This window comes from Anomalospiza imberbis, chromosome 11, assembly GCF_031753505.1.
Source record: "Anomalospiza imberbis isolate Cuckoo-Finch-1a 21T00152 chromosome 11, ASM3175350v1, whole genome shotgun sequence".
NCBI classification, from domain to species: domain Eukaryota; kingdom Metazoa; phylum Chordata; class Aves; order Passeriformes; family Viduidae; genus Anomalospiza; species Anomalospiza imberbis.
In genome coordinates, this window is record NC_089691.1 from 5,372,776 (window position 1) to 5,400,100 (window position 27,325).

Genomic DNA, 27,325 nt, shown 5'->3' on the forward strand with positions numbered 1-27,325 from the left:
AAGCAGTTTTTAATCAGATTTTTTTTACAACTGAGAAAAATTCTCTAGGCACTCTCCTATTGCTACATATTCTTTTGTCACCAATGATGCCAGACATAATGCAGTGCTTAAAAGCTGCATCCAGATAAATCTGATGCATCAGCAGGTTTTTAGCAAAGGCTTTTAACTCTTCAGTGGGAAACACTTCATGTCTGCGATTGTTATCCAAGTCATTCCTTTGTGAAGACAAAGCTGCACTTAGGAGGTAGACAACACTCACCAGATGAGAAAATGAGAGAATATTTGTTAATATTTATTTGTTAATATGTATTGACATTTCTCTGCAATCTGAAATCAAACTTCTGTTTATCTCCCAGTGTTTTCTCTGAGTGTATTTAAAACTTAAAGGAAAAAAAATCAGAGAAAAAAAGTCAACACTGTTTTTCAAACTTTCACCAGGATTTAAAAGTACTTTAATACAACCTGGAGTTTGTTATTAGAACCTAAGATCTTTTTATAATATGAACAAGGAATACTCAGAATGGGTTTTAGTTTTGTCTTTATATCCTGTATCAAACACCAAACTGGTTCATCTTACCTGAATAAAATATTCAAAAAGTGGTTTGTATTTCTTGCCTTTAAGAACAATACCAGGAAACCTGAGGAGAAATATTTACAAGAACATAAAATTAACAACTTGAAAAGTGTTTTTTTTCCTATTTGCTTCTTCACCTCCCTGACAGAATTTGATTTCAGAAGATGAAAATAATTTCCTTAAGTTTACTTCCCATCTCTGTGGTAACTTGGAGAAAAAACAATGTCTCTTCATGCACCTCTGCTACCAGTCAACAACTTGTACCTGATGGATTTCAATCAATCAATCAATGTAAATTCATAAAGGAACTAAGCATTAATTACAAGCTCCTTATGGTAAAGCTGGGCAATAATCTTCTGGATAAAACACAATAATCCTAACAACAAAGCCCCTAAGGCTCAGCATGTCCAAGAGAACTAAATAATGACCCAAAACACCTGAAGTTTTATGTACAGAAGACTGTGACACAGGGTATTGCAGCCTGTGAAGCTCAGATGCTTCATTCCTTATTCTAAACTGGGCATCCAGACTCTCCACAGGCATCCCAGGGAATGATCCAACACAGACAGGACCAGCTGAGCCAGACAAGACGTGCAAGGCAGAATGGAGCCTGCAGGTCTGGCTCCCTTCAGGCCCCTGACAGCAGCTCACAAAGGCAGTGATTAGGTTGGGATTTGCAGCTCAGAACTCCCCTCAAAGTGCTTAAATCATCCCATTTCAGGGGGAAAATCCAGCTAAAACATAACCTAGTCTAATAGATGGGCTGGCTCTCTGACCGTGTCCCAGCTGTGGTCTCTCCCTACTCTGTCCTTGATCTACAACTTCCAAACAATGGTCAAACCATAAAACACTTGACTCCTTCAAAGTGGGGGGCTCTTCAAAGCTGTGTCACTGCACAGGAAGGACCTGCAGCAGCATTTACTGCCAAGTTCAAGAGCACGACTCCTCAGCTCAGCACACACAATGTCCTCCAGGAACTGGGGAGATTTCTATTTTGAGCCTCAGCTTTGCAGATAGTTTATATGTTTTTATATTACAAACAGCCTTAGGAATGTTTGAGGTGCTTGATCAGGATCAGATGAGAGAAAAGCATCTCAGTGCTCAGCCACACAGATGTGGGAATGCTCAGATACAGAATGTGAAGCACCAGAATTGGCTTTAAAAAAAGTAGTTATATTCTTATTTACCACAAGTCAGAGAAAGGTAAAGGTTGTGAATCACATTCCTGATTTTCATTTTGGGATCTGAAATACTTTGCTTGTCAAAGTCCTAAACTTCAGGTTGAAAATTTATACAATGGTGCCTTCTTGTGAGATAAATTACAGTAGTAAGATTTGTTTAAAAACATTTCTGCAATCCTTCACTCTCAGATCAGAAATCTCTGGATTGGATTCTTTAGAATCCAAAAAGAGACAACAAGGGCAAACAGTGTGAAGAAATTAAATGCTTAATATGCCAAAGGACTGAAATCTAACACAAGGAGAGGAAAATGCTCAACAATCACATCCCATCTACCAGTGCTAAATAGAACAGGAAGCCACTCCATGGCCAAAACTGGGGTAATACACCCAAACCAACTCATGAGTGCAAGCATGAGTTCAGGGGACTTCAGACACTGAGCATTTTCAATCAGACCATTCCCTGACCTCAGCCTAATGCCTGGTATAGATTAAGTTGCATCAATTTCTCCCTCAAGGGCCTGACTGCTTGAGAATTTAAAAGTGAGCTAAAGAAAAAAGAGTAGAAGTGGTGAAGTTCATTTCCGTGAACTTAGATACTCATAGATCTAAATCTTTCACAGATCCATTCAACTACCAGCTACCTTTTAATTGTCTCACATTTCACATTTGAGAAAATTAATTATTACATAACAGAAAAACTGGAGCATGACCAAAACCAGAAAAGAAATCAGTTTGAGAAGAGACCATAGCACTAATACAAAACAAATTAAAATATACTGCTCTGCAAAGAGATGTGCTAGCAGCCTTATAGATAGGCAGAGGTTAAAAAAAGAGGAAAATTAAGAAATAATCAGAGATTGGGCAGGTGAGTGGTGGTGCTAGAGACACCATTAGTCAGGGACACAAATACAACACCTGAAATGTGTGTGACTGCCTTAAACAGCATGCTCTTCAAATTTCTGATGAAGACACCACATCCAAAGAAGGCCAAAATGTTCTGTGCATTCCTGATATAGAATGACTGCAGTCACGCTGAAGTTAAATTTGTAGTATTGCATTAAAATAAGAATTTGGAAACAAAAGACAACAGATCAACAAATTTAATATGTGAGCTATATATATTGCTTCTTTTTTAACCCTAAAGCAAATGTATTAGAAAATACTTAAAAAAATAAAATTGTTTTGATAGAAGGCTTAGTTTTTAGATGCTCTGAACAGGTTTCAAAAGACCAAAAAGTAACAGAGTATCTGTATTTCCCAAGAGAACTGAAGCACTGATGCACCTAAAACCCACTGAGACAGGTCGAGCAACCTGATTCAACTTCCAAGTGACTGAGAGTCTTTAGTAAGAGAAGTGCTAAAGAACATACAGTGTGAATTTGTCAAGAATAAGCCACACAAAGCCAAAATTTTCTGGGCAGACTTGCCAGCTTAGATAGCAAGCAAGCAGATCAAATTTAGGTCTTAATGTTAGAGTTTTGACACTTTATCATTCCAACTCACACAAATAGTGGAACTGGAGGATACACCACGACTTCAAGAGAAAGCTGTTGTTAATTCAGCATCAGACCAAAAGAAGTCCTGGCAGGACCATCCTGACACTGACACTGTTCACTGGTTCCACTGATGACTCAGAGGGGAGGAAAAAACTCCAGAGATCAGAAGTTCAGCCAAGCCTGAAGAATGAGAGCACTGAACATCATCTTTAGAAACTGAACACCAGCTTAAATTGGTACAGACCAAGTGACAGATTAAGAGCATTCTCATAGAGGGGGGAAGGACAGAAAGCAATGCAGAAATAGAAAATTATTCAACTGTCACAGTATGAGCCATCAGAACAGGAAACATCTTAAACATTCAGCTCTGTATTTCCCTAATTTAATGATTACATACAACTGCTTGGCTGAAATATCCTCTATTTTTTCAATTTACAGCTTTCAACTGCTTGATAAAAAGACAAAAATAGAAATAACTGATGCCAGTGAAGATGGGGTGTTATTCTCAAAAACATTTCCAGTCTTTATTTTTTTATTGTGATTATGTGGGGTTTTATAGGGTTTTCTGGGTTGCTTATTTGAATAAAGTAAGCAAACAAATATTTGTTGTATTTGACCTCTTTAACAGGCTGCTGGTTTGTACAAAATGTTTAAGAGAAGCCAAGACAGACATTTTGTCTAAAAGAGCTACAGAATTTAACACCTGCACCCCCTGCCCAGTCTGACTTCTTAAATAATTCCTATTTTTCCACCTAACCAAGATGAATAAGCACCCTGCAGAAAGCAATGACTGCCACTAATGAGAGAAGTAATATTTATTTGCTAAAAACAATGGGATGTTTTGCCCATTTCCCTTTAAATTTTTACATAATGTGTAGAAGAAGGCAGCTGGACCACACCTCCAGCATTTTCTCAAACTTTTACCTTAATGTAAAGGAGAGGGGTGAACTATGGAACCTTTTTTCTTCACCATAATACAAGGACCCAATTAAACTTTTTTCTCTTTGTAGCTTCACATACAAGACCAATTTGTTCCAAAAAATTTCAATTCCTTTTATAGATTTTTGCAATATAAACACAGATGCAGGGAAATCCATCTTCTTAAAAACACTCAACTTCTGATCTAGAAAAACACTGAAAGCTAGCAAGTATAACAATTTATGTACTTGCCTGTCAAGTATCTGATAATCACTGTCAGATTTGTAGAGTGCCACCAGCCTGGACTCCATCAAAATGTAAATCTTCCCTGTGGCTTTATCTAGAATACAAAATAAAACAGGAGTTTCACAAATCTCAGTTTAACCCCCTCATTTGCACCATTATGAAACCTTTCAACATATGCAAGGTATTGTAACAATACAACTGCCCAGAATAATCCCTTACTACTTTCCAGCTACTTTCTCCCCACACAGCCAGTTAAGGAACACTTTCCAAAGGCTAAGTTTAAACAGAAGCCACAGGACAAAACCCAGGCCGCTGATTTTCAGTGTGCTTTGTTGTTGCAGAGGCAGAAATACCTTGTCTATTATTGTTGAGTCAAATAAAAAAGCAATTGAGAAGTTTCAGTAAATTGTACCTGAAACAGAGGGTAATGATTGGAAGCTGGACAATGATTGCATAAAATCAATATTATTAAGTTGTAAGGTAATGACTGCACTTTATGCAGCCTTCCTGAGATTTGCTATTTCAATTACATGCTTGGATTTCTTTATAGAAGAAGTATATGCCAACAAAGGAAGTTAACATCAAAAATGAGTGAAATGTTATGAAGAAAACTCATTTTCTATCCCAAACCACCTTGATTTCCTAACTTCAATGATAAATTTTATTCAGGTTGCTACCCTGCCAACTCAAGGTCACTATCCCACAGCACTGAGCCAGAGACATCCAAACCCAACTCAAGGCCTCAGGCAAGTGAGGTTATTTCTGAAAATACATAGTATTTCTTTTTAAGATGACCAAATTTCTGTTAAAACTTTTGAAAACTGAAACATACTTAGTTCTCTTCAAAGAAAGAAAACCCAAACACATGGAGTTCACTGCAAAGGCCTGCACAACCTCATGTTTAACACACAACAGATTCATGTGGTTATGTTGAAACTGGAAATTCCTACTCATCATTTTATTTCATTAAAAAAAGGGGAGAGGTGTTTGTAGATGAAGGTATAATTAAAGACTACAAACACACACAACTTTTTTTTATTATTCTTTATTTCATCTATCAGTATTTTGTAAGGAACAGTACTCTCAATGTTAAATAACAAGAGCAGAGCAGCTGGAAATCATCAGCCACATCCAAAGTGGATCTCATCCTTCAAACTATCCCCAATTCAACCCCAGAACAGTTCTGTAAATTTAACATAAACCAGTCTAAAATACAAAACATAAGTACTTATCCACAGGCACTGAAGGAAGAGGTGTTCAACACTTGCCTCTCAGTTTTACATATTGCAGTTCTGGGTTAACACAAAGGGCCAGATTGCTAGGCAAGGTCCAGGGAGTCGTGGTCCAGGCAACAAGAGCAACACTTGGATCTTCTTCCAGTGGGAAGCTCACGGTCACTGAAGGATCCTGAACATCCTGAAAAACAATTTAACATGCCAAGTTCATTTGTCTTGTAGAAGGTGAAGCAGCAGCATTAAAGTCAGAATAGAGCAGCAGTCACCGAGTTCCTCATTACACCAGTGCAGTCTGCCAGTCCAACAAGGCCACAGGGTTAAAATCTCCCATTAGCAGGGAGATTTGGGGGATTTGCTGCCAAAACACCGAAGAAAGACAAGTGCAGTTCCTATAGGCACCTCTTATAACCCCATTTTCAAAGTTCAGAATCAACCTCAAGGGTCAGAAAAGCCAGCAGTTTCTCAGATACTGCTAAATAAAGCCTTTTCCACATTTTCTTCTGCAGCCAGGGATTAGGAAGAACAGCCATCACATAAAACGATTCATCTCTTAATTAAGAAGCTGTTGTTAACAAGGGGGAAAAACATTTGGAGTACTTAAAAACAAGAGTATGTCAATATTTAAGAGTAAAAAAACCTCAGGGAAGGAGACCTTTTGTCAGCTACTCTATAAAACTTCACCTTCAAATGAGTCCTAAAAATCCCCTGAAAAGAAGCTTTTCTTTCAGCCAACTACAACCCTATTCAGTCACTTCACATTTCACATATGATGAAAAGCTGCTTGTAAAAGCAAGTCTAATCCTGCAAATGTGAAATGTTCCCTATGAAATTCTACATGCCAGCTCAGAGGGTGCCATGCACACCAACCCTAAGCCCTAAAATAGGTCCTGTGGCCTCGGCACGTCTCGTGCGAGGCGCTCTGGTTTCCATCCAGCATCATGGAACAGCTAATGGCATCATGGGACAGGCAGCTATTTATGTCTGAGCTGAGGGCTGCTCCAGAGGGAATTTTCTGTGAACATCTGGTGCAGTCAACAGTAAAACATAAATATTACATAAGCCACGGCCCGTGCTCAGTACCAGGCAGAGATGGAGCTCTCGGTTCTGGCGGTACTGAGTGCGAGGCAGCACTGCAAGCTCCTCACTTTGCTTTCTGAGGAACTGAGCTCACCAAGGAGATAGAAACAACTGGCAAAGCATAAAAACTACCATGCAGGCTGACAGGTAATGGTATTGTGCAGTGTTTTAGCTGTTGGAATTTCACCTGCACACACCATTTCTTCAGTTTAATGCAATACCAGCTGCTGGCATTGATAACTCAGTTGTGCTGCAACTCTGGTTCTGAACGTGCTTCCTGTGTCCTGTTGCTCCTGATCTGTGTCCCAGCTCTCAGAGGATCAATAAACAGTAGCCAAAGGCTGCTTTCCACTGTGAGAAAAGCAACAGCTGCCTGACACCCAGAAATGACTGTGCTCACCAAGAATAAATCCTGTCAGCTCACAGACCCACAACTTCCAAACACCATTTCTGGCAGATAAAGGTAATTTTTGCATGCAATGGCAGAGCAGCATCCCACCCACACACACCTCTGGTCCTAGAGTAAGAAACAGCATCTAAATATTTCATTAAGACTCAAGAAGAGAAAAGAGCTTCAAGCTTTATGGAAAAAGAGAACATAGATATGCATACACACAAACCCTCCAAAAAAGTCTTTGTTCTAAAGAAAGCTCATTTTTCTGAGCCTGTGTGAAATGTCAGCCAATAAGGGCAAGAAAAGTAATTATTTTAAGTTGTCAGACAGTCACAAATATCAAGATATCTTTGCAAATCTCTCTTTCATAAATCACAAACCGTTTTTTCTTCAGTATAAATACCCTTCAGCAACACTGAAAGCTCTGGTATCTCTCTGGTATCTGTGGGCTGCATTGTACTCCAAGTCTATTTAAACATTTGCTTTAAAAACACTATTTTTGGCTTGAAAACGGGCCTTTTTTAGGCAAGATATAGAGACCAGATGCACAATCTGTGCTAGCTCTCTGCTCTCACAATGCAAGTGAAAGATTTACAATACAAGTATATGGAGGCCTGGGTCAGGATTGGAAAGGATACAAAACCTCTATCTACAAACTAATGTGGAATTTGGAAAATTGGGACACAAGTTCTGCCTTCACATACGTGAACATGAGTTTGTTGCAAGTGAGAAGCTGCACTTGCTTCATCTTGTCATTCATCTTTAAAGAAATATTTTATAAACCACAGTAAACCCTGCATTATATTGGGTAAAACATTTTCTGGTGTTTCCCAATGTAAATTAATGATTCATAGAGTCATTATTGTACAGCTACAGAGTCTTTGACGCTCCTTATGAATCTCCTCACAGAAGATTCAAACCCTGCCAAAGACCCTCTTCTTGTCAGATGTGCACAGACAGGGACAACTGCAGCTCCCCTCTGAAAATTCAGCATGAAAATCCACCACTGCAATAAAGCCTGGACAGCACAGAGAGGGAGGAGTTTACCACAACAAAAAAAAAATTGTGTAATTTAAACTTTAAAAAGTAGCAACCAAGAAAGAAGTCTAAGATCAGGTGATCCAAACAAATACAGCAAAATATGATCAAAATTAACCGATTTACCTAGATTTTTACTAGCAATTTGGAGTGTAATGACATGCTTAGATACCACCAAGCAAAAAGTGCTAAAGCTTTTCAAGTTCAAACAGAAGAGAACAGAGAAATCCAGTTGCAACTTACCTTGTAGTTCTGATGGGACTCAAAGTTGGACAGGGGGGTGTTGCATGCAGTTGAAAAAGGCATGACCTTAACCCCTCTATACACCAGGCCTTTGTCATAGAGCTGCTTGAAAACCCACCTGGAAGTACACAAGGAACAAGGAATGACTTGGTGTTTCACAGTTAGTAAATAAATAAAGTGCAAAATGGGGTTTCAGCTCTAGCTGTAGCTTCTTTCTGAATGACACCTTTTCTAAAAAAATCCACCATAAACTACAGATAATATCTGCAAGTCAAAAGGCAGAGAGATAATTGATTTCAACTGCATTTCTGGCAGATTTTTAGCTTTAGCTGGTACTAGCAGCTTGGTATTCCATACAGTGGCTGCACAGAGATTAACCAGCAATATGGATTTGTGTTCCATCTAAATACCTTCTCAGATTTCCTGAATACAAAGATCACCTGAAATCTGAACCACTAACAAGGCTGAAATCAGTCATAACTAAGAGAAGAGCTGTAGTGACATGGCTGCTCACCTCTCACATGATCTTAAGTTTCTGCTGCAGCAACCAGCGCTACAGCAGAGACACAGATACAAATCAGAGTCACCTGCAACCCACCCCAAGTAAATCCTGATAATCTGACAGCATTTTCCACAGGAGGGCCCAGGGAACCATGAAAAACAATGAACTCAGTTTTCTGGTGCTGCAATTTAATGTTCTGCTTTGAACTCGCCAAGACCACAGTCTCACACCAAGTCTAACTCTGCCTAGGAAATCATCAGTACAGCCTGGAGCATAGCTGGATCCTTATGTTTTCTTGAAATAACCAAGACAGTACTTAATACTGCAAGTGACAAATTGAGTCAGTGCTCAAGGTGAATGGAAGCTGGAAGAGAAACTCTTCACACAACAATTCAAGGTGTCCATGTGATGGACAAACTCTGAATACCCCAGGGTTTCCTCAAGGATCATCAACACTTATCAGCTTCTCATGTCTCACTGACTTGCACACTCAGTGGCACAGCCTGCAGGCTGTAAGGCAGGAGAGGGCAAGCCTTAAATAATCCTGCCAGCTTCAACTCACAAATCAGAGCTGCTGCAGAGCCTCGTCATTTTGAATTTCACAGAAAGACTGGTAAACTCTGCTGACTTTAAAAGCTCCTTTATTCAAACTATGTTTTCAAACCATCCTGATCCCTTTTCTGGGTCCCATTGCAGATAAATAGCTCATTGCTAAGCAACCAACCCAATCCTGGCAAGCAGCACTTTTTTCTGCAGGCTGTCATTTTGTGCTAGAGAATCTGGACCTGTATTTCAGTCAGTGTCTTGTCTTCTATGCTTGAAATTATCATCTTCAACAAAAAACACAAGTAGACTATTGCACTGATTTTATATGTGGCCCAAAATAAGAATATCAAAAGACATGCCCTGGCTTGCTGGCATGGAAGTCCTGTGATGCCTTAATCAGAATAATTATTACACTGCAGATGAGGGAGCTGGAGAAAATACAGAATGTCACACAGAAAAGATGTGCAGTCCACTCAGATCCATCCATGGGCCTCCAGTAAAAGTCCAAAACCCTCCTATGAGCGGTCACTAACATTAGAAAAATTATACGATCCAAAGTCTGAGATGGAAAAAGCCTCTGAGACCTTCAGCAGCATCAAGTTCTGCCACAGAGGAGCCAAACCCAGGAGTCCCTCAGAGCTGTGCACTCCTACAAAGGTGCCTTACCTTCCTTACACACAACTCCAAAGAAACCTTGCTCAAGCAAGAAATGTCACCAAGAGGCAAGACGTGGCTGCCTGACCCCCAACCCAAATCTGAAACATAGCAGTGAGTGACTGTTTTACAGTGGAGACTTTATCAACTTAGACTTGTATAAATCTAGATCAGTCTTTTATAAAAATGATCCCTGAATATAGTTTCACCAGCTTTCAGCATATAAATTTAAGCTGGCTAACTTCACAAGTTTTTGTGGGAGTTAAACTAACTTTAAATGTATGCTTACCCCTTCAGTGCATAACTAATGCAGCCTGTGACAAATGACAGCATTCCTACTGAAGGTGTTCTATTTGCCTTTCAAAAACAGTAACTAAAATACCTGTAGAAAAGGGCTCCACTTTACTTTCTATAGAAAACTGCCTACTAACAGCACACAGAAACTACTCAGAGAAACACTGAATATTTAATTCAGCTGTAAATATAACTGTAAACTCAGGGAGCTGCTCAGGAAAGGTGAGCACTAGTGGAGCTGCCAAGCTCCCAATGCAAGCCAGCATCTCCCTCCTGTGGCAATCCCATCCCACTGCACTGCCTGGGCTCCAGCTGCGCACTCAGAGCAGAGATGGGCTTCAGAGCACATCCCTGTCCTGAGCACCACCATCCCTGCCCATCATCCCTGCCTTGAGCACCTCACTTTGGAGTTTGTCACAACCTGTCCCCTCACACAGCCATTCCAGCAGAATAAACAGAATTATAGTTGAGTCAAGACTGCTGTTTGATGTCGTGGCCCTCACTACGACGACACAAGCTCATTTGATATCTTAAAAAGCACCTAAAATGGTTTCTTTAACAAAAAACCTGCTGGGAGCTGCTGGTGTGTGACCAGCAGAGCTGCAGAGATGATTCCCAAAGAGCTCTCCCCTGCAGCAGTGCCCACCTGAAACACAGCACCTGCCAAAGATGAGATGATTCTAACAGCAAGAGTAACTTACAGGTGGAGATCATGTTTTGAGTAAAAAGTCATCACAATATTTTAGACAATAACCTCACAAAACATGGCTTAACCCCTATGTTTGAAAAATGTTGATACTTTGCAAGAAAGGGGCCAGGTTTATAAGCCAAAATTGAAAATACAGTGCCTTCTGAAAAAAATAATCTAAGGAAACCACAGAGCTCCTTTCTAATGAGAAAAAAAGCATTTACTCACAGAAGTGAGAAATCAAATCCTGTTCCTCTAATTCTGCTACATTTCTCCTCATACATAAATAAATTTAGTTGCATCCTCTTGGCTGTGGGAGCAGCACTCAGACCTTTACTAAAGAAAAATGCAATTTGGGAAAAGGTGAAATTCAATGCATATTTCAGCTTCTTGTTAAGAGAGAATCTGGTCCCTAAAGGTGCAAGGAATGTTTAATTTCCAACAGGATAAGAGTTTGTTGTTCCTGAACTGTCATGAGGTTTGAGCCCAGCCAATAACAAAGCCCTGCTCTCCCCAGAACTCCCAAAAAACCAGAACCTTCCTGCAGAGTTTGTTCATCCAAGTCACACACACAGCACACGGATATAACCAAACTCCTGCAAAGGGAGCTTTTGCTACCAAAAGATACAGAATCAGTCAATGCAGCACTGCAAACACCCTGGCATCCCACATCTCTCACTACCCAAAAGCAAGCTGCACTTCTCAAACACCAACATCCAGCTCACATCAAATCTGATCTTGGAGCTTCTCAAGTCCTTAATGCCATTCCTTTGAGGGACCAAGGGGCCCTGTTTGCAATGATCAGTATCTAAGGGTTTTCTTAGCGTTTGAGAACTCCAATCTTTCCAGAGAACTCACAACTAACACTGAGATTTATTTTCAAACACATATAAAGTGCTTTCCCCCCTCTTTTTTTTTTTCTCTTTAAAGAAAAAACAGCAGGAACTTTGTGTGGCCTTTAGGACAGCAGGATCTAGGTCTATGATTTCACCATATCCATGGTACTTTAGGTAAATGGACAAAATTATTGCTGTGTGACCTCACATCAGCTCATATCAAGAGAAAATGACAATTTTATAGCCTCTGTAAACCCACCAGACAGATGCAGGCACAAACACCACACCATGTAAGAAGCTCTGGTGTTTTGAAGTTCATCAAACACTGCATCCTAACAGCACCATGGGAAGCAGAGCTCCTGAGGAAAAGGTTTTCCTACGACTCATGGACAACACTTGAAAAACAAGAGGAAATTAAAATGAAAGCAACATGCAAAAACAGATACTTAGGGACAAAAAAGAAAAAGTACTCAAAAAACACTGGATGTGAATCAAAAAAGCATAAGCCTAAAGTGGAAGATGAATTCCAATAACAAACCCAACCTATCTTTAGAATAGAAGCTTGGAAAGACAGCTCCTGAAGAAAGTCAGAAAAAGTATTTCTTTGTTCCAAGGCCTTGGAATTGTTGAGTACAAAAATTGTCAAACTCTATGTTAAACTACCACTTAAAGCTTTAACATCCTGGCATACAGAGATCATTCTGTTCCAGGTCTACCCTCCAAACTGTAATCTTCAGAACTGTGTGTTTGTTGAGAGATTCTGGATCAAGCCAGAAACGCAAAATACCTGTATAACAGAAAACTTGAATATCTAAAACTGATGCTAGACTTATCCCAAAGATCATCCCTAGGACTGTGGTATTTTCCTCCTCCAAAATACAGGTAAGGAGATACAACAAGACTGGAACGGGGAGAAGGTAACAAGGGGACTAGAGAACTTAATGCACAAAAGAAATACAAGAATGAGGGGAAAAAATACAGGTAGCTCATAGAAAAATGGACAAACCACATTTCTTATCACCAGTATCTCTCTGAAGAATCACTAGTGATGGAATACACAGAATGCAATAGTGATTTCTACTAGGAGAAATCAATTTCTAGAAATCTACTGGGAGAATTTTTGTTCAGAGATCTGCTGCTCTGAGATCATTCTGGTTTAGTGCTGAGTGCTGGGCCTGTCTCAGGGGCAGGCTGGGTGTGAGCCCAGCTCTCCCTGGCACCTCCTCCCAGAGCTGTCACCAAGGGCTGTCTCCAGCAGGCTCAGCCCGCAGTTGCTCGTTTGAGCACTAGATGGTGACAGGAATCTGCTCAAGCCACCCTTCAGAGGAGCTGGAGGAGAGGCCAAGCCCTGGCATCACCCAAGAACAGCAGAGCATCCCCTCATCCCACCGGCTGCTTCCCAGGGAGAACTCACACCCAGCCCACACCTGTGCAACAACCCAGCACTGAGGACACTCATTTATGGTCATCCCAGCTCCCAAAGGTTTCTTTCAGACCACCTCAGTAAGAAGTTTAAGCCCCCATCAGGCTCCTCTCCATTTCACTGGATGTGTCTTGTGACTGTACAAAAAAAGGCAAGAACATATTTCATGTTTGTGCCATGCCAGCTCAAGAACATCCCTCACTGCACTGTTCAGTGAAGGGCACTTTTTAATTGAGATTGTCCTGGCTGCAGGACAAATGGAACAGAATTAGAACTTAAAAGTTCTATTTAAGTTATTCAATATGTGCACAGTTGACTGGATGTTAACATGCAAAACCAGTGCAGTTTCACCTCTCACTGACAGCAACTTCCAATCCTCCCCTGAAAAATTCTGCCAGGATACCACAATTCTACCAATGAATCTTCTGTTGTAAGCCAAAATATAGCAGGCTGAAAATTCAGTTTAGTCAGTCATCATATGACAGAGCATCAAAATGCCAACAAAGTACTCATTTCCACCAGACCAATTATAAAGATGAAAAAGAAATGCTCTCTAGCATTCTGAGCTTATTAATATTGTTTTGTAGAGAAACTGAACAGATGTATTTGGTGTCTGAGTCCTAAATACTTCAAATCTAAATAATTTGGATCAAATCAGCCACCACTGAAAACAACATTTATTACAAGTATTAGATTATCTCACCGAACTCAACAGAAACAAGGAAGAAAACACCACATGTCACAAAGAAATTCCAGTTGAGGCCACTCCAGAGCTGCAGGAAAAGCTACAGACCAGAAAAAAATAACCTAAACAGACTGGTTTAGCTGATTATATGACTAAAGACAAACTCCTCACCATATTTCAACCACAAAACCTACAGCTGCCATGCCCACTACCATTTTCATAATTAGGTTTTGTTTTTTTCTGGGCCTAAAATCAGCACTGTATTCCCACAGACAGAACAACAAGGTAAAACCACTGGACAGGCCAATATGGTCTCCAGGGCAGTCAATGCAGAAATTAAGCTGCAATTTCTCTTTTGTACATAGCTGGACACCAAATTTTAGTGCCCACAGTTTAGTTTTAGTGGACACCTAGAGGTTTTTTAAATTATTTTAAAAGGAGCTCAGAAAAATGGAATCAATTGTGAGAGAAGCATGCTAGAACCTACATCTCAAATTAACATTCCTGATGGACATGCAAAGTAACTTCAGCAACACCTTGTGAGTCTGATGATTGCCTGGCTAGCCATCCAATTTATTGGATTTTTAGGAAATTGTGCATTACCCTGCCAAAAGCACCACTCTAAGTGCAGTGACAGAGTTCTCTTTAAGCATTATCTCCTTCAGCCCTGAGACACTCCTAGGAGACTTTCCAAAAAAACCCCAATTTTTAAAAACAGAAAATGTGTTTCATTACATGATTTAACAGAAAATTAACAGTATCAGGAAGCAAAAAAAGTACAAAATTAAGAGGCTGTCTGCCTACATACTTCCTAAAATCTCACTGAGTTTTCAGATCCAATATAATTTAGTTTGTATCAAAGCAGGCATTAGAGGAGGTGATCTCTGTAACACAGGTCAAAGACCAAAAACTGCCTTTTAAAGAAGTGGTGGGAGAAACCAACCACCAAAAAAAGGCTTGGGCTGCTGAGAGAGACCCTGCATCTAGCTCAAGGCAGGTTTGGTTTTTAATCCAGTTAAACAGGATTTGAGGTGCCACTAAGTATTTTTGTAATTTACAAAATGAAGGTTTCTTGTCAGTTTTGGCTTTATAATTATGCAGGGTTTCTTCAGCTGAGTGAGTTAAACATCTGCTGCCTTCCCACCATCTTTCCAACGCTCACTGAAATCTCCCTGGCATTTCAGCCCTCTGCAGTGGCTTCAGGAATATCTAAAAGGTCTGTCAATCCAGTGTCACAACTTAATGAAACTAACTACACAATTAAAGCTGATTAGTAATGCTAATATTACCAAATATTCCATAACACTTTATTATGCACATAATTTGCTTTTTAATGGCTTTTTATCAGCATATACTCTGCTAAGCCTCTCCCTGCAATTCACCTTATCATTCTATCACCCAAAGGACTCACAGCTGCCATTTCTTCCCTGCGTTAAACCAACCTGATCATCCTTAACCTGCAAGGTTGTCTTGTCTTTTGAAATTCCAACAGGCACCCTGAACACATTGCCAAAACACCCAAACTTTATTAAGCTCTGCACCAGGAGTCCAAGACAGTTGTCAAACTGTGGTGCCAAGAAAAAGATAACAGCAGATTCACAGCCTCTAAAATCAGGCTTGAAGAAGAGGTTTGGAGCTAAACTGAGCTTGGACAGTTTGCCCATTTACAGCTGACAGTGTGAAGAACATCAAGAATGCAGAGCTAGAATGTAATTTCCTAAACCAACCAAGGACCATATTAATAGATCTTCAGAACTGCTTTTAAACTGGCACAGAGCAGTAAGATTTCAGGGCTTACTAAAGGCAGTGTTATTTTATTTTATTGCACTTTATTTTGCAAAGTTCTGCTATGCTGGAGAAGGAAAAAATGGGACAGTTCATTCTGTCACTTGGACATCAAGAGATTGCACATCAATTTAATTACTCTGCCTGATGTTTTATCTGCATTTGGCATTTTCTGAACAGTTCTAGGGATACTTGGACCAACACATGTTTGCAATGAGTGAAGCCTTTCTCACATTTCAAATTCCTACAGCAATGTGTGTTCACTTACCACACAGACTCCATGAACTCGGGGTAAAGAGTTTTATAGTCATTTTCAAAGTCAATCCAGCGTCCTAATCTGGTAACACTGAACTGTTAGGACACAAAAACAGAGATTGAAAGGCATCTTAACAATGCATTGCCACAATACATTACCAATATTTATTATGTAAAATAAAAATCAGCTGGGTTTTAAGTGGAGTGTTTGTCCCATCTCAGTGAAATACATCTATAAAATGTTTTAGCCTGATAATAGTTCCAAATTGTGTATTCATACAGGCAGAAATAAGGAAGGAATGAAACCACGAGCATGGTTATTTAGAACCAAGGTCACACAACAGGCAAATGTGTTCAACAGAGCAAAAATGGTAGATCACTTGGATCATTCATCAAATAGAAATGGTGGGTCACTCAAGGTTCAGCCAAGGTTCAAATGCCTGAAAACTGCGTTTCATTACAGTGGACTCACTTCTATTTTTAAGACTACTTGTTGCAGAGAGAGTGAAAACCCAGAAGTCTATCAGCTTTCAGTTCCATGAAAACATGATGTAACTTGAAGACAAAGCAATGCTGGAAGAAATTGATACATGACAAGTTATCAAACTATTCCAGGGCCAGCTGCCTTCTCTGACTTCCCAGAGCCATGAGAGGGCTGCCAAAGCCACAGGAGTGACAGGTGCCAGCTCCTGTCTCAGGACAGGTCATGGTCACAGTCAGACACACACGAGGAATGAGCCAGCTGTGGGATTCACTGGGACAGGTGGGATTTCACAGCCATCCAAACCCCCAGCTCCGCAGACAGCCAAGCCAGGGACGCCTGTCCTGACACTGTCACACACAGCCCACACTGAATGTGAAACCAGCAAAGTGAACACAAAACACATTCATTCCCTCACCTCTACATTTTCACACAACACCTGAGCTCCTGACATGGATCAGTTTCCATCCTGACCTTTGAGCCACTCTGACACTCCACTAAGATCATCCATAGCCTAGGACTGATTAGCACAAGGATTCACGAAGTTGGAGCGTTATGATTGGTCTCAGCATTGTAAGATCTCACACAGATCCTTGTCTATTTTTTCATAAGGAACCTTTTCTATTTTTTCATAAAGCTCAAATATTTGCTAACCACTCCAGGCAGAAAATAACCACTATCTAACAGAAATGTTGGTAATTCCTCTCCCAGCACTGTTCCAAAATACTTGAATTTATTACAAGTCAAAAGATAGTTAAAACAAATTTCATTATTTTTATTTATCATCCAAAATACACACATACATGCACAAGTTTACGACCAAAACAAAATACAAAATCCATTCACCACCCAAAATATCAAGTGCTTAGACTAACCAGCACTACAAAAACACCAGCTGCTGAAGCACAGCAAGTTAAAAGGTATGGAAAATGAACCACAAATGTTCCAGGTTTGGCTGGGATAGAGTTAATTTTCTTCTTCACAGCTGGTACAGTGCTGTGCTCTGGATTTAGGATGGGAATAATGCTGTTAACCCACTGCTGGCTTAGGTGCTGCTGAGTCGTACCTGCCCTAAGCAAGGAGCTCAGTTTCCCAGGCTGTGCCAGCCAGGAGCTGCACAAGGAGCTGGCTGGGAGAAGAGCCAGGACAGCTGATCCCAACTGGCCAAAGGGATATTCCATAGCACAGGGCTGTGCCCAGCAGAGAACTGGGGGGACTTGGCCAGGAGCTGTGAATCACTGGGCTAGATATCACTCAGCAGCCAGACTGGGCATCACTTGGTTTTCCTGGCTTTTATTCCCCCCTCTCTCCTCTTTTACTATTATTATTATTATTATCATTAGCATCATTATATTTTATTTTGTTTCAATTAAACTGCTCTTATCTCCACTCATTGGTACTTGGCTGCCAGCTGGGGTTAAACCACCACAACAAACTAGAATGAATCTTGCTATTTTTATTTCTAAAAGCAACAAAGAATTATCAATGATGGGTTTGAAATACAACATTTCAGAGTGTAATTTGAAAAAAAACAAACTGTCTGCTTTTCATCCAGCCACTCACTGAGGTTTAGGCCACACTCTACCCAAGGCACCTCTAGTTTCTTCAGACATTGGCCATAACTTCAGAGTGCTCCCAAGGGCAAGAGGCAAGTGATACTCAAGTAAGAAACTCCTGTTTCCATGAAAAGAAATACAGCAGGACTAGAAACATGCAGAGGAGTGTGATGAAGGAGGAAAAAAAATTAAAATAATTAGGACTGTTCTGCCTAGGAAAAAAAAATTATGGTTAAGATAAAGCTTTATTGGAAATAATTTTAGAGAACTACCATTCTTCAAATTTGCAGACACCAACACTCTCCCTGTATTCCTGGGATGCAAAGCTGACACCAATATTCTCTGGGAAGACTGAGGGTTTATCCACACCTCTCATGACAAAACCAGATGTGAGAATTTCTGTTCTTCCAAAAATACAAGCTGCTGCCCTGCACTCTGGCAATGAAAAGACTGTGGGGAAGGAGGAGCAAAAAAGCAGTGAGGTTAATGATAATTTTCTTCAATGGCTCCATTAGAAAACCAAAGTCAAATCTTTCCATTTTCTATACAAGAGAAGACACAAAGAAAGAGACAACGCTCAACATATCTGTTATTTGTTCAGTGTCTCTCACTGGACACTTTGAGCTCCAGGCAACCTGCAAGTAACCTTCTCTTGACAGCACAGCAGTATCTGTTCCGAGCCACAAAGGTGCTCTTTTTGCTGCCCTTTCAGGATCACAGGGGAGAAACACAGGAGCTTAAAGCCAAGAGGTTTATGCACATAATCAGACAAAAAGATCAAGTTTGCCACACCTGAAACACTTCTGCACAAACACATTTAGAAATGCTCAGCAGAACGTGGACTGAGCCTCCACTCACCTCCCACTCCTTGGCGTATCTCATCACAATCCCTCTGCACTCTTTGTTGTAAGCTGCAATCCCCATCTTTGCCACATCCTCTGGCCCTTTAATGCCTAAAGTCTTGTCAATCTCATATTCCTGGGAGCATGGAAAACAACCAAACAAAACATCCTGTTATCAAAAGCTTTCAGGATTTCCCTGGATGCTTTATGTGTCCTATACGTTCTAATGAGGCTCAGGGGCCTCCTTTCACCTTTTGAGATTTTGTGAGAGCTGCACCTGAACTAGGCAGGGATTTCAAAGGCTCACCCTGGTGTGACAGTTTATTCAGTTTCTTTAGAAAAATAAACAAAACACCAGTTTCTGAAATATGACCCGAATAAATACAGGTTCATAGCAATGACCAGTAGGAAGCTCCTGAACTCACCACACACAAAAGCCAGAGAAACACACTGGACAAGGAACTTCCATTTCTTTTTTAGCAATAATGTCAGGTATAAAAGCAACAGAAATATGAGTGATAAGCGGGGAACAACAGGGAAAGAGGAACCAACAGAAGTATCTGCAGGTAAATTCATGACACATACCACAGGTAAGCCGTGGCAATCCCAGCCAAACCTTCTGTCAACATGAAAACCACTCTGATGAGCAAATCTGGTCACAATGTCTTTGATGGTTCCTGCAAGAATATGGCCATAGTGGGGGAGCCCCGTGGCAAACGGGGGGCCGTCGTAGAAGTTAAACCTGCAACACAAAACATCCCTCATTAAAGCAAAAACTGAGCAGCAGGCCTTCAGCCAGGGTGACTCCATGCTTATCCTACTTGTGGTTCACTTGGAAAATATCCATTCCTTCCTCTTCCACAATCAGTCAGCACAGGTGCCATGCTGGCAGAAGGACTGAAGTGAACATTCCAGCCTGTTCACTTGCACCACTGCCAGTCCTACCAGGATTCCCATGGCACACCCCAGCACACTGCTCCACAGTGGGAAGAGTTCTTTGCTTACCTCCCCATTTCTCTTACAAACCCATCAGGCAGGAAATTACAGGTTTATTACAACTGTTTGAACACTGCTGATTCTTCACCAAGTGAAATATAAAGGGACAGCAGCATGAGCCAGGCCTGCTGCTGGCAAAGGGAGCAGCTGCTGTTTACAGAACAAGGAAAAACAAAGAATAATTACAGCCAAGCCAACCCTGCACTGCCACACACAGTTGCTACAGCTTTTAACAGATTCTTACCTAGGTCTGTTCTTTGATTGCTTCAGGCATTCCTTGAAACAATTAAGATTCTTCCAGAGCGTCAATATCTTCTCTTCCTCATTTGGAAAATTTATGTTTTCTGGAACTTGTTGAACCATTCTTTCCCAACAGGATCAAGAAGAGAAAAATACATACTGAATAGAAGTGAGAAAAAATAACTCCAAATATACAACTTATATCTTTCAAACCCATGCCACCAATCCAAAGAGCCTGATTCATTGCAGGCATGGAAGCAAGCACACCATTCTAAAAAAAGCCTAATTTTGACTGACTCACACCAAAGTTTTGGAACAGGAAAAAGATTCTCCATTCTCCATTCATTCAACCATGATTGTTCCCTTTTTTATCATGTTTTTATTTCTGTTTCCCAGAGAAAGGGAACACAGAGTCAAAGGGTAAATTATGTTTTGGTTACAGGTTTGGAGTTTTTTCTTCAGGAAAAGCTTCTGAGTTCAAACTGACCCTTCAGCACCAGTTTGTATCAGAGAAGTTCACTTTAAACTACTGAAGAAGGGGCTCCTTTTCACTGTACATTTATTTACACTAGATGTTTAAAACTAGATGTTTCACTAGTTTAGATGTTTAAAAGAGCATCTTCCATCAGGCTGTGCCAGTAATCTCAGATGCCCCTAAAAGCAGCCAGACTGCAGAGAGCACAGCTGAAAAACACTGCAAAGATAAACATGAGTTTTATAAGTACATTAAAACTAAGTCCCCACAGGCCACTTCCATGCTGTAAAAGCAACACAGGGAAGAGGAATTCTCAACATAATTAGGAACACACAGCAGTTGCCTGGTTCCAGACCTACTGTGAGATAGAAAAGGGTCAGATTTCAATACAATGCCACTGCAAGAATTAAAGTAAGCTCTGGGGAATAAGAGTGTTCTGAGACAGCAGCTCCCTAACAGGAGAAAATTGGTTATGAAGGTTGTAACAGATGATGCTAGAGAATAAAAGGGTTGTTCCATCTCTCACTTTAGTGCTGCTGCTCCTGAGCACACTTACACCAGAAGTAGCTACTACAGCCTTGAGCTTCACTCGGCATTAGAGAATTGCAAGTAATGGCACAAGGCCCGAGTCTTGGGATTTACTCAGGTTTGTAAATACTAACCATAAAGCAGCAACAAAGGCAAATGCACAAAGACAATTCTTTCAGTTACAGCTGAAGCTCATTTGCTTAAATGGAACCCAGAACAACACAAAAATTGCCAGCTCAAGGCTTGAACCTCTATTAAAAAATGTGCTACAGACCAACTCCAACGCTTTTGTATTCATGACAAATCATTCTCTCCACCAATAAACCCAAATTATCTTTTATCATATTATTGTAATTGAGAATCCCACAACCTGGTGCACAGGTATCACAGCATTTGGAGGGGAAATCAGGGGCTGACAAGGAGCACATGGACATGGCCTGGATGTATTTTAAGAGGTAATAACCAGCCTGAGCACAGTGAGTTACTGCACACACAACCTGTAGGAGAGTTTTCACCATTCTGCCTTGAAGCACTGCTTAGGCTGTGTCCTTTCTCAGTGATTTGATCACAGAGACAATGGAAATGATAAAAGAATTCAGCCTTAAAGCTTTTATCTCCCACAAGCCAGCTGACCTGAGGTTTAAGGATGTGCATGTTCTACCCAACTCCAGCTCAGCCCTCCCAAATTAGTGATAACTGCAAAGGGTTTGGAGACTGGCCAGCTGTCAGGTGCGTGTCTGAAGAAAGCAGAGGCAGGCTGGGGTTTGGGGTGTGCCTGTGACAGGGCTGAGGAGGCTGCTCACAGGTCACAGCCTCCCTGCGTAAGTCACAGAGTCACTGTGGGCCCATCCTCCCAACTGAAGCACTGCACGGGCACAGCAGTGTCCAGCAACCACAGGGCACAAACCCTCCCACGCTCAGCAACAGCACCAGCTTACTGCAGCAGAAGCAGGGGGGAAATACACTGTTGGGAATTAACATGCAACCATCACTAGCAGTTGTTTTTTCCAAGTTACAAACCAGGATTTTATGGAAATCTAGAATTTTAAACACACTGACTTAAAAGGCAAAAGCACATTGAAAATCTTGCCATGGCTCAACCTCAGCTGAGGAAAAAAGCCAAGATCTAACAATCATTTTATAGACACAGGTATGAATATCTCTACAGCACAGGAAAAAAGCTCGTTATAAGCAATCCAGGTATTTTAAATCACAAAATAATCAAGGACAATTTCATTACTTCAACAGACTGAGCAGAAACATCACAAACCATATTACAGAAATGATACAAACACTTCTAATAAAACCCCACTTTCAGGTAACACTTCACATTTACCGAGATCAGTAAACAAGTGAAGGGTTCTCTGTTCCTTTTCTGCTGACAAGAAGCATTAGAGTTTAAGACAATGCACCAATAAGCAAGTTTTTATTAAGTACACTCACTTTTCTAGAAGACAACAACATTCACTAGCAAAGGAGTCAAAGTTTGGAGATTGTACTACAGCAGTCTGAGACTTAAGCTGGGCTTCTTATCTACGAGAAAAAAAAAACATGCATTAAAACCATAAAAGCAAGTTCTCATGTGCTTTTTTAAACATTATTTTTTAAAAAAATAATAAAAATTTAAATAAAACACCGCTATGAATGAAGTGAACCCACATTTGAGAACTATTGTTGTACTTTCCATATATCAGATGTATGAATAAAACAAAGTGGATTTCATTATATTAATCACTGTGTTGACTGAGGAATGGTAAGTATAAAAACACAGGATGAACTAAAGGTGTACAAAAGGTTTCTGATTTCCAGGGGTTTATGATCAGTCTCTTACTCTTGTTCCAGTCACCTTCTCCCACAAACTGCTCTGAAAAAGAGACCAAAGTTCCTTCCAAAGACAAGGAGCTTCCTTTCTCCTCCCACAGCTGCCTTCTCCAAAGTTAAATAATGCTCTATTTTCCATGCACACCTGCCCCCCCCTTTTTAGGTGCTGTTCTGGGGTAACACCAGTTTAAACTGTTCACCTGATAGTCACAATTCTCCATTTCTAGAAGGGGTGGAAACCACCAAGTTTAAAGCAAAAGGAAGGATGGATGGGAACAGAATGCTGAACTACAGAACAAACATTGCCTCCGAAAATCTTGTGCTAGTAGTGTCTTACACAGGGAATAAAACTGCAACACTAGCCCAGCTGTCCCCCTGCGAGGTTTTCCTTTAATACTGAAAGCCAATTAAAACACTGCAAAAGCAATAAGCACACTCATCAATTAATGCTGTCTTTAGATACAAAAACTTCATGCTATCAGGAGCCCAGTTTTACACTGTATCTTGTGATGGCCTAAGAAATATTTGTCGTCACCATGCTACCTTAATTAAAAATGTAACATATCATTGTGAAAAAAAGTAATCTAGGTTATCTTGAAATAACTCTGAACTATGTCTTTTTAATAAAAACTCAGAAACCTGTGTCAGCTGAGTAACTGAGCAGTGCTTTTACGTGACAACTGAATTCTATTACCTGACAGCTGCTTTCTAAGCATGTCACCACCAAGGCGAATTAAAGTTTCCAAAAGGCTCCCGGGGTGTGGAAGCCAATGCTTGCTGGAGATACCAAAGTCACCGCAGCTGCAGCAATAACAAGGGTGCATTCATCAACCGCCCCTATTAAAAGGATGCTGAAGGGAATGCTTAAGACATTCTACACGTTGTAAGGAAGCTTAAGTTCTTTGTACAAATAACTAATGAAACCAAGACTTGCTAACTGTTAAGCCCTGCAATAAGGCATCTGGCTAACCTTTAATGAGCACATCCCGTAAGTAACCCCTAAACTGCCGAAAACGCAAAGAATCTGTACAGCACCCAGGCAGTAAAACACACAGAAATCGAGCTAACAAGGCCAAACGCCGCAGGGGAGCTGCCAGCCCGGCCGGAGCCCGCTCCCGCGGCGGCAGCACAGGCACTGCCGGCCCACGAGCCGCCGCTCTCCCGGACACCCTAAAGGTGCCGCCCAGCACCGGCTGCCCCGCCAAGCGCCCCGGCACGCCGCCGGAGCCGGCCCGCCCTCGCGTCTCGAAGCTGCCCGCCGCCTGCATGAGCCAAGCCCGGCTGGCCGGGCCGTGAGGCGCCGAGGGTCCGGGCCGGCCGGGACCCCCCGCTCACCTCTGTCCCGCCATGATGCAATCACGCCCGGCGCAGCATGGCCGGAAGCACCGCCGGCGCCACGGCCAATCAGCGCGCGGCTCTCTGCGGCCGCACAGGGGAACTCTGTAAGGCGGCCGCCCATTGGGCGCGAGCTCTCTCGGGCGGCGCGTCACGGCGGCGCGAGGCAGCTCGGGAAAATTTTCCCGCGGCCCCTGATTGGGCGGGGCGGGGCGGGCCCGGGAGTTCCCCTCACGGCCGCGGGGCTGAAATGAGCCCGATCCGCGAGCCGGGGACAGACCTCAGCCGCGGGCCCCGGGCTCAAACCCCGGCACGAACTGTGCTGGGTGTCCTGGAGAACCCCCTCCGGCTCTAACCCAGCGAGACCAGGACACTGGGCTTCTCCCAGCAACCGGAGACCAAGGGCCTGTACCGAGCTCCTCTCGGGAGCTCGACCTTGCCTCCGTTAAAGGGATACTCTTATTTATCTCAAAATACCAATTCTTAAGGCTGTAACTACAACAGAAGTCCCTCCTCTGCTGCTAAAAAATTTTTTTAAAAATCCAAACTTGTAGATGGGTTCCCCCATGTCAAAGGAATCTTAAGGGTTTCAAAACAATACTATCACTGGCTCGTAACCACTGAGAAATTACAAATCATTTCATGATATGTTAAAAAACATTTCCTCCGCTTTTCCGGTGCTGAAAACAGCTGTGAAAAGGCTCTCAACAGGGAAAAAATAGAAGTGAGCCAGGAAGGTGAGGGAAGGCGATTTCCCAGCCTGCACACCTGAACCCTGCCCAGAACAGAGCGTGGGGAAGGAAGGCCAGGTCAATAATGGCACAAACAATTCAGCTGCCTCCAGGTAATGATTTCAAATTGCTCTAAAAAGTTATTTACTCATAGAGGTGTAGGTACCAATAAAGGTTTCAATAAACGCTTTCATTTTTGATTTGCAGGACTGGGTAGAGGATGAATTAACAGGTCTCTGCAGAGCAGTGTCAGTGGGTGGGTTAGGGATAATCCAGATGTGAAGAGAAGCACATTAACTGGAATTCTCTCTTGCACAAAGCAGCACAAGACCCCTTTCTACACAAAATTTCCTACATCCTTCTAGAACAGCTATAAGAAATGCAGACTCAGTCTGCCCCAAACTCAGAGAAACAGAGGAGAAAATGGGAACTGAGGCCAGACTGAGCTAGGCTGATCAGCCACACAGGAGAGACTGGGTGCATGTGGTTGCCAGGGCAGAGTCCTCTGTGCAAACACAGAGTTCTGGGATGTTCTGTATCCAGGGGGGAAGTTTGAAATGCCAGAAGTTTATTCAAGCCACGCTGCTGCCTAAATAAATCTATGAAAAAGCCTGTGACAACTCGGGATGTGGATTCTACCACACGATGTGGCATTTCTTTATAAACACCCTCATGAACTCTGAAAGCGCTGCAGCCTCCCCCTGCTCTCCCGTGCCCTCAGATCTCAGAGGCTGCAGATTTTAGACAGCTGCTGCTTGCTCCAGTGCCAACTCCTTCCATTTTGGCCTTTAGTTTGTAACACACACAGGTGGTAACACCAGCTGAGCTTAAATGGAATACCATATAATTGCTGAATGGAATTTGAAACAAACACTGCTTAGAAATGCACACTCTAAAGCAGTGAAACAGACAAACGTGGGCAATTTGGTTTTGGCAGCGTTAACTTCTTAACCTCGTACTTAGCCCACATCCAGACTTTACCTTGTCTCTCCCTGTGTATTTTGTACTTCTTTGCCCTTAACTGTTAAATTGTAATAAAATGTTATCTGCATGGGAGTTGCTATCCTTGTTCAGGCACAGCCTTTACTTGGGAGCGTTTGGGCAACACTGAGCTTGTTTTCCGTGAACAGATTGGCCATGGGGAGGGGGTGAACAGGGAAGTCACTGTCAGATTAGTTACATACACAGCAGCAAAACGCCACCCAGAACAGACTGGAAAATCAGGGGAAATTTGTAGTAGAGGGACCAAGGCCCAGCACAAGTAATTGGGGCATTCCCCAAACTACAAGAATGAATGTCTGTGCTCTCATTTTTCACTCTAGACTGATAAAAGAGCACCGACAGAGCCGCAGAGGTTAAAGGGAAAAAAAAAAAACCAAAAAAAAAAAAACAAAAACAAAAAAAAAAAAAAACACCACCGTGAAGCCTCAGGAGGGGACACCCCTGCCGTGAAGCAGCTGAGGGAGAAGGCGCGGGCACCATTTTGTGGGGCCCGCGGGAAGGTCACCGCTGCCCGGCGGTGGCGCTGGCCGCAGCCTGGAGCTGCAGAGGAAGGGCGGCCGCGGGCACTGGCACTGAGCGTCGCGGCTTCTTCAGCGCCCGGTGCCGGCCTCAGAACGCTCCTTCTCCCTCCCGCTGCCCCCGTGGCCATTTCACCACCGCCACCCCCAGCGCCCCTCACGGGCGGTGTACGCGCTTTGCGTAGGGGTTTGCGTAGCGCCGCTGCAAGGGACGGGCGCCATACGCGGTTTGCGTAGCGCCGCTGCAAGGGGCGGGCGGGCAACGGTGCTTGCGCGGGGAGCTGAGCGTAAACGGCCTTCGTGAATAGGGGATGAACAAAATGCGCCCGCAGCTCTGAGCCAAGCCAAAGCGCGCTCAGGGGGGAGGAGATCCCGGGATAACCCGGGATAACACGGGCGATACGAGCGCGCGGGCTGCGGTGACGCGGAGCCCTTGCGCTCCCCGGGAGCGGAGGGCCAAGTTTGGCGGGGACAGGCCGGCAGAAGAGCGGCTGTGTTGCCCCGGCCTCCCCCCGCGGCACGGCGGCAGTTGGACCGCGCCGGAGGTGATAAGTAGGAGTTGCGCGGGAGCGCGTCGGCAGTGGGCGCGGGGCGGCGGGCGGTGCGCGCTCCCTGTGCGGTCTCTGGGTCCCAGAGCCTTCCCCTCCCCTCGGCTCGCTTCGCTCCCGGGCCCTGCCCCGGCCCGCCGTGCCCGGCGCAGCGCTGACAGCCCGGCAGCGCCCGGCCGGGG

At 42.6% G+C, this 27,325-nt stretch overlaps 1 protein-coding gene and 1 non-coding gene across 5 annotated transcripts in view; both read right to left on the bottom strand.

Annotated features, from left to right (window-relative positions):
- The window catches only part of IARS1 (isoleucyl-tRNA synthetase 1), a 93,725-nt gene extending 69,244 nt beyond the window's left edge, over nt 1-24,481 (bottom strand). The window contains exons 1-10 of one of the 4 annotated variants that reach the window (XM_068201518.1): nt 24,345-24,481; nt 22,632-22,721; nt 20,190-20,309; nt 19,535-19,691; nt 18,966-19,085; nt 16,084-16,166; nt 8,403-8,520; nt 5,678-5,831; nt 4,422-4,503; nt 578-638 (exon numbers count right to left, since the gene is read on the bottom strand). In XM_068201518.1, the coding sequence (XP_068057619.1) occupies nt 578-638; nt 4,422-4,503; nt 5,678-5,831; nt 8,403-8,520; nt 16,084-16,166; nt 18,966-19,085; nt 19,535-19,691; nt 20,190-20,308 (894 nt within the window). In that variant the 5' untranslated portion in view covers nt 20,309; nt 22,632-22,721; nt 24,345-24,481. Of the gene's footprint in view, nt 1-577; nt 639-4,421; nt 4,510-5,677; nt 5,832-8,402; nt 8,521-16,083; nt 16,167-18,965; nt 19,086-19,534; nt 19,692-20,189; nt 20,310-22,631; nt 22,722-23,703; nt 23,841-24,344 lie in introns of those variants that run through there. The other 3 variants (XM_068201519.1, XM_068201516.1, XM_068201517.1) reach the window with 3 other exon arrangements.
- LOC137480934 (small nucleolar RNA SNORA84) lies at nt 21,956-22,089 on the bottom strand. Its single transcript, XR_011003187.1, has one exon. It is a non-coding gene; the product is annotated as a small nucleolar RNA SNORA84 (small nucleolar RNA).
- Nucleotides 24,482-27,325: the final 2,844 nt, after the last annotated feature.